Below are 15,896 nucleotides of genomic sequence, written 5' to 3'. Positions count from 1 at the left end.
GTTAGTCCTGCAGAGATACACCCCAGCCCCAGCCTGCAAGGGCAGCCCTGCGAGGATGGGGCTGCAGATGAAGTTCTTGGAGGTGGCTGAAAGCAGAAGTATAGAGGGACCTGGGTGGCACCATGGCAGGTGGAGTGCCATGGCCCTCAGGTGGGCAGGGTGCCCTGAGAGATGGGCCAGCCCAGCAGGGGCCTCTCCTCACTGGTTTCATCCAGAATAAAAGTACAAAGCTGGAAACAAGAGTATATATCCACACAAGGCTATGTGCACGTGTAAAAGCCCAGGCTGCCATGCTGTGCCCTGCTGGGAAAAAGAACAAAGGTCCCCTCTGTCATCCTCCTGCTTCCCTTTTGTATGGGCTGCAACTGCCAGATGGAGCAAGCCCCGCTGACAAGGCAGGTAAAAGGCACTTCTCTGAGTCCCAACAGGCTTAAGTATAAACGATGCACCTGCTGCTCAGGTGTCCCTGCAAACTCCCAGGCACAGACATTTAATCTTGGGGGAGGACATACAAGTTCCTCCTGGGCTGAGCAGAGACTTCTGGCAGTCTACGTTTCCAAAGCAGACACTTAAAACTTCTGTTTCCTCTCTAAACCCTTTTATGGTGGTAGTCCTAAGCACAGTATACCCCAGTCTTCAGAAGTGTGAACTGTTTAACTGAAATCAGTGGGAGTTGGACAGATAAATATGGCAGTGGTGTTCTTTAATCACCAGAGACCTTGTGCAAATTCTGCTGTGCCTACATTCCCTCCTCCAATGCCATAGCCCTGACAATCACCATGCTGTACCATTGTAACAGCTGACGTTCTGAAGATGTGTGAAGATTTAAATCAAAATCACTCTGGACCATTCTCAATACTTTATTAACTTAAAACATTGTTCCAATAAATATGTACCAATAAACATAAGACACTCCATAAAATCTAAATAAGAACATTTACAAACCTGTCAACAAAGTAAAAACAACGTTTTTCTAACTGAGGTACATGCAGGGTCATTTAAGGCAAATTCAGTCAATTATACTTTTATAATGATTCCTGCCCACCTCAGCTGAGTTTCCCTTTAAAAAATAAAAAAACCAAAAACAAATATACAAATGATGCTATTGAGTAGCTATTTTCCAGTTACTAGAACAAGCCCAGAGTGCATAAGCCAGTAATGGTTCTGGACAGAAAGTCTGTGCTCCTGCCCTCCTCAGTCACTTGTTGGACAGGTTTCTAGTTATAAGGCGTAACTCTGTGCTTTGGCTTTTCCTCTTGTCCTTCACAAGCTTCCTTCTCCCCAGCGGATGTAGCAAGAAGTAACCCCCCCATGCCTCAATCACACACGCACACAGCCAGGCCTTGCACAGACAGAGAGATGGCTCTGGGAGGATAAAAAGGGCCTTTCTATAACTGGTGATGCAGTTCCCGATTTGCACCAGAACAAGTGAGAGCAGGATCAGGCCCAAGCTGGTACCTTTGCTTAAAAAACAGCAAGATGTCAAACTGCACAGCTCAGTCATGACCCTCCAGGTTTTCCTGAGGGGAAACCAAGAGTGAAGCCATTCAGCACTGAAACTCAACCAAGGCAAGCACTCCCTACACCACATGCTGATGGCTCTCTGTCATTACCATGTAAACACCATTATACCCATGTTTCCCTGCAAGATGACTCAAGCTACTGAAAACTTCAGGGGGTTCATCTTGGCCATGGGAGAAATATTTTCCAGCTTAGAGATATTTGGTAGCTTATCCATCTTTGGAGTATCAGGCTTCGTATCTAAAAGGCTTATTTTCCAGTGTTATTTCAGAAACAGAGAGGGGAAGAGAAAGAGAGAAACCCCAGCCTTTAATTTCCGCTTTCACAGTCATTCAGGTTGAGCTGTCAATGTATGGCCCTGTCCTCTTTCCTCTCCAAGCTCCTGGTCAGAAAGGTAACGCCAGGGTCTGTGCTCAGGACAGGGCTTGGGTTCAGCAGGGAAGCCAAGGGAGTCTGTTCTCATAGTGTTGTAGATGCTTTCCGTATTGCAGCTGGGACTCATTTCAGGCCGTGCTGTGTCTCCCGGTGTCTCCGTAAATCCACTTTCCGTTGGAAGCCTTTGCCACAGAGATCGCAGCCAAAGGGCTTGAAGCCTGTGTGCTTCCGACTGTGGGTGATGAGGTTGGAGCTCTGACTAAATGCTTTTCCACACACCTGGCACTTGTGAGGCTTCTCACCTGCAAGCAGAAGGTGGGAGAGAAAGAGTGTGAAAGAGGCAACATGCTGCTTGCGCAGGACCAGAGCAAACAGGAAATGCACACCAGGCCTTAGAGCTACTCAAAGGGATTCCTGTGAGATTACCAAAGAAGTCATTCTTATAAAAAACATGCAATTTGGAACCCTGAAGCATTAGCTGAGCCTGCACTGCAGCTGAGCAGGCCTGGACTTGGCTGCACCTCCATCAGTCCAGTTATAGTCCTGGGAGCAGCCTGAAGCACAGAACGCTCTCAGGAACCCATAATTTGTGAATACATTTGGTTGCGTGGGGTCTGTGTGATTTAAACTCGCTTTGTGTCCTAGAAACATCAGGAACTCCTGGAAAGACCACCAGGTCATGCTGAACGTCTGACATCAATTATTATAGCATCAGCATGGGGGCAGGTAGAATACATAGATGGAGCCAAACCCAGTGAGCTGTAGTCTGTCCCCAAAGGAGGTGTGAGGGCCCTTAAGTGAACCCTGAAGGACAAGGTTCATCCAGAGATTTGCTCTTTTCTCCACTCCCCACACTGAAATGCTAGCAGTCCCCTTGAGCCAACCCTGAAGTTCTCCTGCGGGCAAAAGGCATAAATGGGAATAAATCCAGTCTCCAGAACTTCTCCTATGGAAGGGTCAGTGGCAAAACTCCATTGGCCTCCGTGGGAGCAGGATCTCAGTGCATTTTCCGCAGTATCAAATAACGGATAAAACCAAGAACCCAACCACAAAACCAAGCTTGATTTTCAGAATGGCTTTGCACCTGCAGAGCCCACTGACTTCAGCTGGAGCAACAAACTCTTTGCAGGTTTGAAGACCAGATTCTTCAAAACATAAAATAATACAAAACGTGTTGGAGGCTCGGTTCACAACTGTATGCTGCATATGAAAGGGATCCCTGATTCTGTTAAGGACCGGTTTTTTTTATATTAGCAACTTAAAAGCCCAGGCAGTTTCTTATCTCACAACAAAATAATGGTTTTGACTGACTCAGAATTTGTCTGAAGTTCTACTTAATCAAGACTTATTTGAAAAAATTACTATGGAAATACTTTTTGTATTACTTCCTAAATAGTTCATTTTCATCCAGTAAACATCTGGTGGAAAATCTTTACAAGTAATATTTATTGTTCACTGTTTGTCACCTAGAAAAGTCACAACCAAGCAGCACTACATATAATGCCATCTTTCTACACATTCGCCATTTTTAGCCTTCACCCTCGATACCTGCTAGTGGTCACTATCAAGAAACAGGATTTTGGTCATCTGAACCTTGGGTTTGGCCAGTACAGCTGTTAATTCGTGTCTACAACTGCTTCTGTATCTCACACGTAATTTATTTCCCTCTAATTAAATGAATGGTGCAGGTCTGAAAGGCAAGCTTTTCTGTTCTGATAAACCTGCCTTCTCACTGCATGATATGTTAAAAACAAGTTCCTTCGGTGATTCACCTGCACTTTATTAGTTTCCATGTTTATTACTAACAGTGAAGCTTGAGAACTCTGCACCTCTCCTTCCATTCTGTACCAAACTGCAGACATTTCTCAGAAAGTCCAGGTGGAAGTGCAGACAACCTCTGAACAAATATTTAGACTAAGAGCAGGACCCTAGGCCCTCCAGCTTAGTGTTTGATCTAGAGGAGGAGACGACTCCTGCTGTTCCTATTGTAAATTGGTAGATCCTGCAAAAAGAAATGCTGCAATCAAATTCACCTGTCATTTTCCAGGGAACTCAGCTGTAAATCAAGGTTACACGAATATAATACTCTACAAATCATCTTACACAAAAGCCCTTTGAATAAACATTGGTGGATCCTATTAAGGGAACACCGATTGGATTGTGAGGATTTGGGTTATTTTGCAGCTGCTGTTCATGAAACCACATTCAAATCACCCTCCTTTGCACGAGTAGAGCTCAGATAGCATGAAGAGCAGCAGGGCAGTGAGAAGCACGGGGAGGTGCATGTACTGTCACAGCATGGACTGCTGCAGAGAGACCCCTTCAGCAAGCTGCCCCCGCAGTTGTAGCTAACACCAGCAGCTCCAGGGCTGACCTGTGTGAATGAAGGTGTGTTTCTTCATATCAGATTTCTGGTGGAACCGCTTCCCACAGTACTGGCACGGATAGGGCCGGGTGTCCGAGTGGATGAGCAGGTGGGTGGACAGAGTAGAAGACCTCTTAAAACTCTTGCCGCAAATCTTACAATCAAAGCTGCGTTCCTGCAGAGAGAGGAGCCCAAACACACAAATGTTATATCACAGCAGTGATCGCACCAGCAACAAACTGCCCAGCAGCATATCAGTGTTGCCCTTTCTGCCTTAGCAAGCACTTCCACTTCTCCAGAGAGCTGGGCTGGCCTGAGGAGACACTAACACTGGCATGATAGCGCCACATGATAAAAAAAGATAATGCACCCTCTCCCAGTACTGTGCACTGCTCCTCACAAAAATGTAATTGAACAGCAGGAATGGGCAGGTGGGAGCAGCCCCGACCAACCAGACAGAGTCTGCCTGTACGTTGCAAGCGGGGCCCAAGACATGATCACTCCACTGGGAAGCCCAACAGCTGCAGTGCTATTCAGAGGCCAGCTCTCCACTGTACACAGAAAGTGGGTGCTGAGGTCTGCTGGGGTCTCCTGGGAAATCTCTGTGGCAGGCTGACTTCTGCTGGCAGGGTAACAACTAACTGCTTATTTGTAGTTCCATTAAAATTCAAGCGGAAGGTACCTAGAGCACCTGGGGAAAACAGCTTTTTGGCTTACTAGTTTAACATATCAAAATAAATGCATGAAGACCTTGCTGTCTCCTCTCCTTCACAGACTTCTCTCCACCACAAATCATCTCTTCTTTTCATCCCTTAACTACCATCACACCTTCCTCTTCCCGCTATGTTTTCATACAACCACCTTAGTTTATTGGGCTTTTAATGCACCCTCCCTAAAATGTTGTTCCCTCCATGGACACAATATTCGGTGCTGCTCTTTTCATCATTATTTAATGGGTGATGAGATATTTCCCCTCATTGTGTGCTTTGCTGTTGCACACTCATGAAATTGTAAATAAAACAGCTAGAAAGGAAAAACCATTGCTGTAACTCTATCCTCCAAAAGCCAATCTGAAGAAGGAAGATTCGCCAGGTCAAGTGGGTGGGTGAAGGGGAAATGTGGCACAATATCAGCAGGTGGAAAATGTTACAAGTCCTCCTACCAAAATTAACTACCATATTCTTTTGGTGTGTGACTCAGAGTGTGTCGAGACGGGTGAAGTCTGTGTTCTATACCTGACTGGTCGTTCAGATGTTCCCTGCATAGACACAATGACTACAAACAAGGGAAGACTCACTTCTTTGGGGGAGGGGACAAGAAAGAATGAGGAGAGCTGCATCGAAAGAAAGCACAGTGAGTTGCTTAAACTGTTAAAAAAGGTCGACATCCGCATTACAATTTCCATCTCTGAGCGTGAAAATTTATTATTTATTATCTGTTACTTCTGGAGTGCCAAAAGTGCCCTTTGCTTAATAGAGATGCACGCAGGGTCTGGGGAATGGAAACAAAGCCTGTGTTCTTGAATTTGTTTATATGCTCCTTTGCTCACTAAGCTGCCCACCCCTTCCTCTGCCTGACACCATATTCTTCACCCACAACTGCCCACTGCAGCCCTACCATGTTCTCTTCCTCTCCTCAGTTTAGATGCCCACCTACTGCCTGTGATTGCCTTCACGGCCTCCCCAGAGTCATCTGAAGCAAGCAGCTGGCCCTGGCCCTCAGACCTTCATCCTGGCAGTCTGCCCCGCTCTCACCTGCGAGTGCACGGCCTTGTGCTGCTCCAGGCTGACTGCATGGCCGAAGGTCTTGCCACACATGTCACAGGCAAAGGGCCTCGTGCCACTGTGTGAGCGGCGCACGTGTACCTCAAGGCCATGTGGCGTGGAGAAGACCTGAGGGGAGAGAGCACACAGGGTCAGGCTTGCCAGGGAGAAGGGGCCGGGGAAGAGTCATAGCCAGTGTGGAAGAAGGGATCCCTACCTTGCTGCACTTGACACACTTGTAAGAGCCAGTGCTGATGAGCAAAGGGCGGCACAAGAGGTCCGACTCCACTTTGATGCCACCTGGCCCCTTCTCTTGCTGCAGCCCAGGTGGCGTCTCAGCATAGAGTCCAGGTGCTGCTGCCGGTGGCCGCTCAAACAGCCCTGGGCCCGGGGAGCCGAAGTCACTGTAAAGTCCAAGGGAAGAGCTACACTCTGCACCATAGAGGGCAGGCTCGGAGCTTCGCTCGCAGAAGAGCCCCAGGGCTGAGGTTCGCTCCAGTGTCGGGCAGGGCCTGTAGCTTTGCACAAGGTGCCTCAGCTCGGAGCCACCCACGCTGTTCCACATGTATGGTTTGAAGGGCACCGAGAAGGGGGATGCTTCGTCTAGGGACGGACACACAGATCGCTCTGAGGCTGCAGAAACACAAGGGCATGGGAATTAGTGCACTTCACTATCATGTGTGCCTCCACGCTATCATGGGCCAGAATCGTCTCAACACCCAGATTTGTGCCCAGAGCCAGACCCCTGTACTGCACATTAAGGCTGCCCTTTCATCTCTAGTGGGAGGACATTTCATATTGCATAGTAGGGATTGTGCATGCAGTACTACCTACTTACCTGCTCTCCCAGGCAAATCATTTCAAGAAGCCACCAATTCTGCCTACGTCCATCTCTGGGTGCCCAGGTGTGTACACATTGATCTGACTATTGAGACACTAAACAACTCAGTCTGCAATTTCCTTTGGTTTTATCTGCAGCTTCTCCGAAAAGTATATCTACTATGTCCCAAGATGGGCATCAGAGCTGACAGTCCACATATTTAAGCTCTGATGTAGATCCCACACATCCATATAGCAAATATGACATTACGGAGGTGCCAGAAGGCACAAGTCTGCCGAGATTTACCTGTTCAGCAAACTAAAAACTGCTTGTTGCACAATTTAATGCCCAAATATAGTGTCTCAACTTCATGCCACAACTCTCCATAACTATATTACAGCATAATTGAAACAAAGAACAGCTTCTGAGGTGGTTGCATGTCATGCCTCACTTTTTCAGAAAAAAATAAACTAAAATCAGTCCTCATCTGAAATAAAATCGTGATTGTTTCAAATTGGTCTGAGTTTCTCCAAGTAAAGAAACTGAGTCCATCCAACACATAGAGCTTCACAAAATCATCACCTTTGGCAATAGCATCTGACCAAGGCAGTGTGCACCAGAAGATGAATCACATTTGGAGGGCTCATAGCAATCTGATGCAATGGCACGAACACAGCCTTTGAGATCGGTGTCTAAAGGCACAAATTCTCAGGGAGCCTTGCATAGAGGAAAGCAGAGTTGGGCAGGGAAGATGAGGTAGCAGACCCCAACTGTGTGCCACAGATGTTGATTAATGCCCAAGGTGCTCAGCTTTCACTCTTCACCACAACAGGCAGCAGCACTGGGAGAGTCAAATCTCCCCACTGGACAAATGTTTTAGTGAACCAAGGAAAAGATTAATCAATTAACTGATGAACTGCTAATGCCTTCACAGAAACACTGGCATCCCTTACAACTTAGGCTTCCAGAATAACCTGCCTTACTCAAAAATTTGTCCACCCACAATTGCCCTCTTGCTTTTTGTCATTCCTGTCAGCTTCGCAGCTCCCATGGCTTTCTCAACCTTCAACAAACCAAGAGAGCCCGGGGTGGGCTAGGGAAGGAGGGCATGATGTGTTAGTCTATCCATTGGATAGGCTGATGGTCACTGAGGATTACAGAGGGGAGTGGGAAATGAGGTGGAAATAGAGCTTTGAATTACCTGACTGTTTGCTACCTTTTACATAATTTCAGATGTTAACAGTCTCAAATTCTTCCATTCAAATTAGCAGTCTTTTGGTTGGAAATATATGCGCACATACCAACTGGGACATTTGAACATAGCGATGAAATCAAATTAGCTGACATGGTGCTGAGCATGATTTTTCCTGTTCTGCACTGACTGCAAAGTTGTGGTCAGTGTCACATCATCTATCTTGTGTCTCTGCAACCAGTTTCAGTGTTGCCATCTCTCACGATTTTATCACAAGATTCAAAACTATCTTAAAGCCCCAGCTCCTGAAACTGCATGATTTCATCAGGGCCTCAGCTTTCCTTTTGTTTGCTTGTTCTTGTTTTAACTTTTTTTTTTTCTCTTAAAGTCAACTTCTAGCCCAGACCGTAAAGAAAAGCAAGAAAACATAAACCCTCAATATTTCAACACTAGAACTGAATATCCATAAGGTATTACTTACAATCTTGATTTCTAAGCCAGTTCATGGAGAGGGAAAGCTGACCTGATTTTTGAGCCCTTGGAATTGGCAACACAGGACACGGAAAACACTGCACCACAGATCGGTTTGCGTGCAATGTTCCTTCCATCGCCTCACATGCATTGGAGACCTCTCAAGCACAAGTGCAGGGGAGCCACTCACGCTATACTTCTCAGGGGCAAGCTCAAGCCACCTAAGACATGTACCCAAAGCGACCTGCAAACCCTGCTCTGCCACACTGCAGGGCACTTCTGTGCCTGCCTGTCCTCCACTCCGCAGCATCCAGGCCTCCGAGGGGTGAACAGGAAGGGACAGATTCTCCCTCTTCTTCCTAGCAATTCTGTGCAGCCTTTGTATATACCAGTTCTGAGAGACAAAAACATTAATACTCTTTTTTGAAGGCAAGGCAAATTCAACCCGAAATGGTTGGGAACAGATTGATATGCACAGCAAAGATTCAAGTGTCCTCCTCCAAAGACCACAAAATACCACGCTCTCTGCATAACTCCATTATACCCAGTAAAAGCCTCCCTCCAAGACTGCAGCTTCAACAGGCTCATCAGGACATACTAATATTCTGCTATCAGGCACCTTCTGTATATGCAAACACATGTGATTACAGACACACTTAGAAAGTGAGGTTAAATAACAGTGATTTGCACTGATGGAGTCAACAATGTATTATAGCGTTAACAGGTATTGTGTCTGTGCAAGCCCACCTGGCTCGGCAGCACAGCACTAGAACACAAACCTGAAATCTGGCTTTCACTGCCTATTGAAGTGCAACCTGCACCTATGTTCACTTCTAGGGATAAGGGGTTGATAGTGCTACTCACTGCACCTGCCCTGAGCATGATTTAGAAACATCATTTCTCCTCTGCCCTGCCTGTCAAAGCACAGAAACTGTGCCCCACCCAGACAAACACAATCACAGAAATCCAGTCTCTGGCCAGTGTGTCTTGCAGAAGTGACCTAGGCACAAATTCCAGCTTCACGCTTAATCTGACAAAGCAGCTGGAAGGCAGAGGGGCTGGAGGGAGCTGCTGCAGGAGGAAGCCCGACTATCTAATCTTGCTGACACTGCCTTCATCATTAACGTAAGAGCACCTTTCTCGATGCACTGAGGTTCATTTAGTAAAGCACTTTCCTTACAGTACTTGGGAGTCCCTTTACCTTCCCGTTCATCCTGTGAATGGGATGGAAAGTGGGGGTGGGGTGGGTGGGAGATGGAATCAGCCCTCCCCCACTGTCCCCGAAAAATCTTGATCTGGAGATGTCACCCTCATTTTGCAAAGACACCTTCCCTTGGTAGCTGGATGGTTGGCTGGGAGCTAATGAATTCCACAACGGGGGAAGAAATGAGTGGGGAGGAGGAAAAGGCAGAGCAGCCCTGGTAAATACCTGCTCCATTTTACATCTGTCTTTTAGACACCTCGTGAAAACAGTCTGTTTCCCCTGCAGAAATTGTAATTACTTGGGGAAGGAGGAACAGGACAAATTCGTTAGGACAAAAATTACACACGTTGCTACACTTTGTGCAGAAATATTAGCAAAAAACAGACTGCTGCATTTGGTCCGGTCTGTCATTTTCAGGCTGAAACTGTCCCGTGGCTGGCTGTGATGATACTGCGCAGCATTTTGAATGTCTCCTCAAAGGGCTTTAAGACTCTTAAAAGAGGGGGAGGCTTTAAAAATGCAAACCCACATCATTACAATCAGCCATTGATATGCAAGGACACTATAAAGACGCAGTGGGAAAATCGGTGGGGAAAGGGGACTGTGTATTCATTTGCTGGCGTCTGCTGTCAGTTGGTAAAGCTGAGACAATTTTTCCTTCCCTAAGACAGAAATTGTTTTTTTTTTTTTTTCCAGCTGTCACTTTTTAACCGAGTCAATAAAAAGTGTTTTTTATATATCCATATTTTTGTTATAAAATGACACCATTGTATTTTTAAACGAGATAAGTATTTGCGCCAGGCTGGGGACAGCATCTCCCACTGCTCCAACCACATCAAAGGCAGGACGAGGGAGCTAGAGACAGGCGCTGCAGCCATAAGTGTGAGTTTCCTGGATTTGGGGTGTTTAAATCTGACCGTCATTATTTTCATCTGGTTTTTACGAATGCGTTTTTAGAAAAGCAAAACAACAAAAAGAGAGAGAAGGGGGGGAGGGAGGGAGAGGGAGAGATCCTTTTTATAGGCAAGAGGCAAGAAATAACCTGAAAGGGAGTTAGGGAAAATGTCTAGCAGGTAGTACAAAACACAAAGTCAACGCTGTTTACCACAGGTATATAGATAGCCTAGTAGACGTTTTTACTGTCTTAAAAAACATCTAAACTCCGGGTAGCACGACCCTGTAGGATAATGCCGGGACCTTTAAAACATAACTAGCTTGCCTCTAGCAATTAATCAGAAACCAAAAAATCACACCCGATGGCAACACAACTTTCCTACAGCCTGTCACTCACTGCTCTCTCAGCAGTGGTAGACAGGCTGCAAAAGCAACCCGAAAGAGATAACCCGAAAACGAGTCGAAGGGACAGATTTGCCTTTTCCCACCGTGTGGGAAAAGGCAAATCTGTCCCTTCCACTCGTTTTCGACGGCGGCACCCAGCCGTGAGATACTGCCCCACGGCACCGACACAGACACGCAGCCGGCGATGGTCGCCCCGGTCCTACCTGGCGAGACGGAGGGCGAGGGAGGTCTCCAGAAATCCTCAAACTCGGACACCCTGTCGCAGACGCTGCCCTCGCAGCTGGGCGCTGACTCGGAGGTGCCATCGGCAGCCTCGGTAAGGTGGGATTCCGGGGAGAAGCGCCCCTGGGAAGGCTCCGGATCGGGCAGGACGGTGCGGCATAGCCCCGTGTCCTCGGGGATCTTGCTGTCTGCAGGGCAAAGGGAGCGAGGGGGGCTCCTCAGTGCGGGTCCTTGGTGTGAGCCAGCCACCTCCCGCGGCGGCCCAGCTCCCACCAGGGTTTGCTGCCGGACTCTCTCCAACCCCGCATCAGCCCCTCCGGCGTCCCGCGGGGGCTGCGATGCCGTGGGGGGCTGCACAGCTACCGGCCGCTGCTGGTGTCGCTGGCAGCGGGGTGATGCGGGGCGGGGGGGCTGTGTCCGCCGCAAGCGAGGCTGGGACCGAAGATCTCCTACCTGCACAGATCTGGGCTAGCACCGTCTCCAGCCGCAGGCTGTAGTCCTCGTCGGCGGAGCGGGGCTGGTGGTAGCTGTGCGCTTTCTTGCTCTTCACTAGGAAGGACCTCGGCATGGTGGGGTGCTGCCACGGCCGACGCGGCCGCACTCCCTCTCCAAACGCCGGGCACGGCGGCGGCGAGCGTCACCCCCGAGTCTCCCGCGGGGCGGCGGCGGGGAGGCAACCTGCGGGGAGGCGCCGAGCCCGCCGGTGAGGGCCGGGGGCGCCGTCCGGGAGGGGCCGCTCGCCGGGGGCGGCGCGCCAGGTGGCGGCGCGCAGGTGGCTCCGGCCGCCGCCCCCGGCCTCGCTTGCCTCCCCCCCCCTTCCCGGAGCGCACCTACTCAGCCCTCCGTCCCCCTCCCTGGTGCCCTTGGGGCCACCCTGGCCGCGCTCCGACGGCACGACGGCAAACGGTGCCCGGCCCGTCGGAGGAGGGATGCCGGCCCAACGGCGGCAGCCGGATCGCGGGGAACAGGCGGGCCGGACGAGCGGGAGCTGAGGGGGCTGGGGGCGGCGAGGGGGGGCGGTCATGTGCAGCCCTGTCCCTCCGCGGGAGCGCGGCCGCACTGGGCGGAGTGGGCGCACGGCGCTTCCACGTTTGCGTTCGCGCCGGCAGCCGCGGCGCCAACAAAACGCACCCCCGAAATGGCTCACTGGTCCCCGCCACCCAGAACGGGCCGGACGGCGCAGGGCTGCTGCCGCGGCGGGCGGGAGAGTCGTTATAAACCCGACAGCCTAAACCCGGCGCCTGAGAGGCTGTTGCTGTCGGAGGGACTGATTCACCCAGCCAGCGCGAACCACGATAACGCGAAAACGAACAAAACGGAATCTCTCCGGCAGCCCGCAGCTGTTGGCGCCGCGGCACCTTGCAGCTGCGGGCACCGAAAGCCGGGGCGGGGAGAGAGAGACGAGGTGGGAAACCTCCTGGGGGGGCCTTGCGGGGAGTCGGGGGCTCGAGGGGGACAGGTTAGCCAGGGCTGCCCCGAGCCCGCTCCTCGGGGGAAGGCGGGAAAGGTTCACGGCAACCTGTCCAGCGCCGGGCCGCCTCTGTCGTTACACTTGACGCGGCGCAAAAAAAAAGCGAGTTCAAAGCACGTTTGTGTGGGTCTTTTGGGGACATCGGGGAGTTGCTGCCTTTTTCCCCCCCACCTTCCCGTCAGTGGCCTCAGATTTGCGAACGGGGAGAGGAGGGAAGGGGCCCGGCGCCGCCTGCCCCGGCCGGCACGGAGTTCGTCGACGGGGCCGCGGGAGCTGTCCCTCAAGTGGCAACCTTGTCCGCGCCGCGAAGCACCGGCCTCTCCGCGTCCGGCGGGGGCAGGGCCGCTCCCCGCCGCCGGGCAGGCACCGCCCCCGAGCACAGCGCCGGACGGGCGGGTGGGAGCGCTGCTGCCCAGGCCCACCTGCGCCTGACTTCATCCTTGAGCGGGGACTGGCAGCGAGCGGGCCGGCGCGGAGGAGGGAGGTGGGGGCCCGAGAAATCAAAGCGGTCCGATAACGCGTCGCCCTCCCCGACAGCAACGGACAGCCGCAGCCGTTGGGGGGCTGCGGGCGCCGTTTCTGCCGCGTGTTTTCCTCCAAAAGCCACGCCGCCGAGGCGCCGCCGGCCTCCCCCGCCCCGCCGCCCAAGGCCGGTGGCTGCCAGGCTAGGTCTGGGCCTGTGGGAAGGCGAGTCCCGCACCCACCTGGCCGCCGCTCCGCTGCGGGCACCGGCCCCCGCGCTCTGACACGCCCCGACACCTCCCGCTAGCCGTTGGCCCGAGGGCCGCGCGGGCGGCCGCTGCTGGCGCCTGGCGGCACGCGGGGCCCGCGCGCCCGCCAACGGCCGCCGCTGTGGGGGCGCGAGGCCGGCGCCTCCTCGAGCCGGCAGGGCTGAGGGAGAGCCGGAGCCGTGAAGAGAGGAGCGGTGAGGTGAGGTGAGGAGAAGGGTCGGTACCACCCCGGCCCGCCCGCCCGCCGGCAGCTGCCCACGCGAGGCGAGAGAAGCGAGAGCTCTTACCCATTTGGAGGGGCGAAGGAAGCTGGGCTGCAGACGGGATTTGCGCCGCAGCCTTGCTAGTTTGGGTGACTTTAAATTTAGCCTCCCTTTAAGGAGCAATGGTGCTTGAGTTGGCCTTTTTTTTTTTTTTTCTTGTCTCTCTCAACTCCTTCAGAGCTCGGCCCCCTAAACCACAAATTCCACTTCCTGAGCGTTAGGAGCTTCTGCAAAAAAGAAAAAAAGCTTTTAAAAAAAAAAGCTAAAGCCTCACAAAATCAGCCCTGTTCCCCCTCCTCTCTTTCTCTCTCATTTTTCCTTAAATGAAAATGTCTTACCGTATTCCACCTCACAGGGCTCGCTGAAGTGACATCAAAGTGTCATTCTGGAATCGGGCGTTTCATTTCTCTCGGGGTTCTGCTCTAGAAATTACACACATCTATCTGAACTATTCTTGGATCCCCTTCAACTTCCGCAACGAGAACAAGTCACAGATTCAAAACACAGATTGACGCGAGGCGGGCAGAGGCTGAGGGCAGGGGACGGAGGAGCCGGCGCCGGCTCCTCGCCGCATCCCTGCCCCCGGCCCGGGAACGGGGGGGGGCCCGCAGCCATCGAGCCGTGCGTGGCCTTGTTAATCGGGGCTAAGGCAGGGCCCTGGGCGACGGAGACCTCCCCTAGACTAGAAATAACTTGTTGTGGAAAACTCTTTTGGGATAAATACGCCCAACGGCGCTGAAAATACCTTAAGACCCAAGCCTAGAGGTTTGCTCATTTCCCTTCGGATTTAGGTAATGGTTAAATATGGAAGAGGTAGGCGAGATCCCCCACCCCCCCTCCTCCCCGGCGCACGGTGGCTAGTGTAGCTTGAGAGCAATTCGAACACGAAGGCGAAAGAGGAGCGCAGCCAGGCGAGAGGGAAGCGGTTGCCTTCCTCGCCTGTGTGCCGGTGGTCAGGCTGCTAATTACGGGAAGATCGGTGGGGCAGGCACCGGCGGCGAGTACGGTAGCAGGGGTCCGCGGCAGGCAGCGCCCCGCACCGCTCTGCACCTGCGGGGACTCCCGCGCTGCGCAGCCGGGAAGCCTGCTCCCTTCTGCAAAGAGGAAAAGGCTGGCCTCTTTTACACACGCTCCCCGACCCCAAAACACAGTTTTCCAGGTCTAGCCTCGGATTCCTGATGCAGCCGGGAAATCCGGCACGGGGCTTCGGCATCTTGCTGAGGTGGTTCTGGGCTTCGCTCTCATGCATCCCAGGCCACCAGCAACTTCGTTTCGATGACTGGAAGGGCTCTGAAGTGAGCGAATCGAGGTCTAATACCATTTCCCTTGCGGTAAAGACCTGTCGGATAAGGCAGGAGCAAACTTCAGCCTCCCTCACGCCTAGGAGCAGGATGGCTTTGAGGAATAGGTGCTTTTTCCTTCCCCCCCCCCCACCCCCCGAAGTATTCACAGAAAAATTAGTCACTATGCGCCTGTGAGCGCGTGTGGAACACAGGATTAACCCGATTTCCCAAAATCTAAGCAAGCAAATATCGCCACCAGAAAAACTGTCCAACCTTTTGCGTGATTCTTTAGTAGTGACACAAAAGGAAGTTGAAGAACACGACTGACACATCGCCCTTAACACCTTCGTTATTGCCGGAAAGTTCCTGGTGCTGGGCACAGCAGTTTTACTTACGGCATCTGTGCACCGTGATCTCCTTGCTGCGCCTTTGGTTGATTACTCTGAAAATCATTCACGCCGTCAGCTTCAAAAATAACGGAATCAGTAGAAATGGAATCAGTAGAAATTACCAGATCAGGCTAGCTCGGAGTAGTTTCATGTATGCGTCTTCGTTGACTCACTGTGACTTTTTGCAAAACAATCTTTCTCGTTTGCCTCTGAAACGGGACGATAAACTAACAACCTTTCGGTTGCTGTGCCCAACAGCGCTTCGACTGCGTGTAGCGAAAGCAACAGAAAACATTAAATTACCATTAGCGCTCATGAACAATTATGGCCTGGTCACAATAAAATACACATACGCCTTTATACATCTAAGTGCAAAATGTGTACGGGTGCTTGTGCGCGTTTTGAAGCGCGGCCACTGCCGCGCGGAGGACGCTCTCCGCGGCACGCACCGGCAACAGACACAGGAGTCGCGGGGCGTCAGCTCTCCCAAACGACTACAGGAGAAAGTGTAGGAAAACGGATTTGTT

The 15,896-nt window shown here is 51.6% G+C and overlaps 1 protein-coding gene across 1 annotated transcript; it reads right to left on the bottom strand.

Annotated features, from left to right (window-relative positions):
- Positions 1 to 851: 851 nt before the first annotated feature.
- Positions 852 to 14,143, bottom strand: GFI1 (growth factor independent 1 transcriptional repressor). Its single transcript, XM_054212427.1, has 8 exons — positions 14,036 to 14,143; positions 13,722 to 13,924; positions 11,686 to 11,910; positions 11,214 to 11,420; positions 6,242 to 6,657; positions 6,016 to 6,153; positions 4,271 to 4,436; positions 852 to 2,198 (listed from the first exon to the last, which is right to left on the bottom strand). Exons 3-8 carry the CDS (start codon positions 11,798 to 11,800, stop codon positions 2,020 to 2,022), a joined length of 1,221 nt encoding a protein of 406 aa, XP_054068402.1. The 5' UTR covers positions 11,801 to 11,910; positions 13,722 to 13,924; positions 14,036 to 14,143; the 3' UTR covers positions 852 to 2,019.
- Between the last annotated feature and the right edge of the window lie 1,753 nt (positions 14,144 to 15,896).

Source organism: Rissa tridactyla, chromosome 8 (assembly GCF_028500815.1).
Source record: "Rissa tridactyla isolate bRisTri1 chromosome 8, bRisTri1.patW.cur.20221130, whole genome shotgun sequence".
NCBI classification, from domain to species: domain Eukaryota; kingdom Metazoa; phylum Chordata; class Aves; order Charadriiformes; family Laridae; genus Rissa; species Rissa tridactyla.
This window is presented reverse-complemented; position numbering and strand designations above follow the sequence as displayed.

What these genes read in the sequence shown, in the direction of transcription:
- GFI1 (XM_054212427.1), bottom strand. Translation starts at nt 11,800, where the DNA reads ATGCCGAGGTCCTTCCTAGTGAAGAGCAAGAAAGCGCACAGCTACCAC. An exon ending in AGTGTGTCAAGTGCAGCAAG is followed by an intron (nt 6,154 to 6,241) that starts GTAGGGATCCCT and finishes CTCTCCCCTCAG; the next exon opens with GTCTTCTCCACGCCACATGG. An exon ending in ACAAGGCCGTGCACTCGCAG is followed by an intron (nt 4,437 to 6,015) that starts GTGAGAGCGGGG and finishes CTCTCTCTGCAG; the next exon opens with GAACGCAGCTTTGATTGTAA.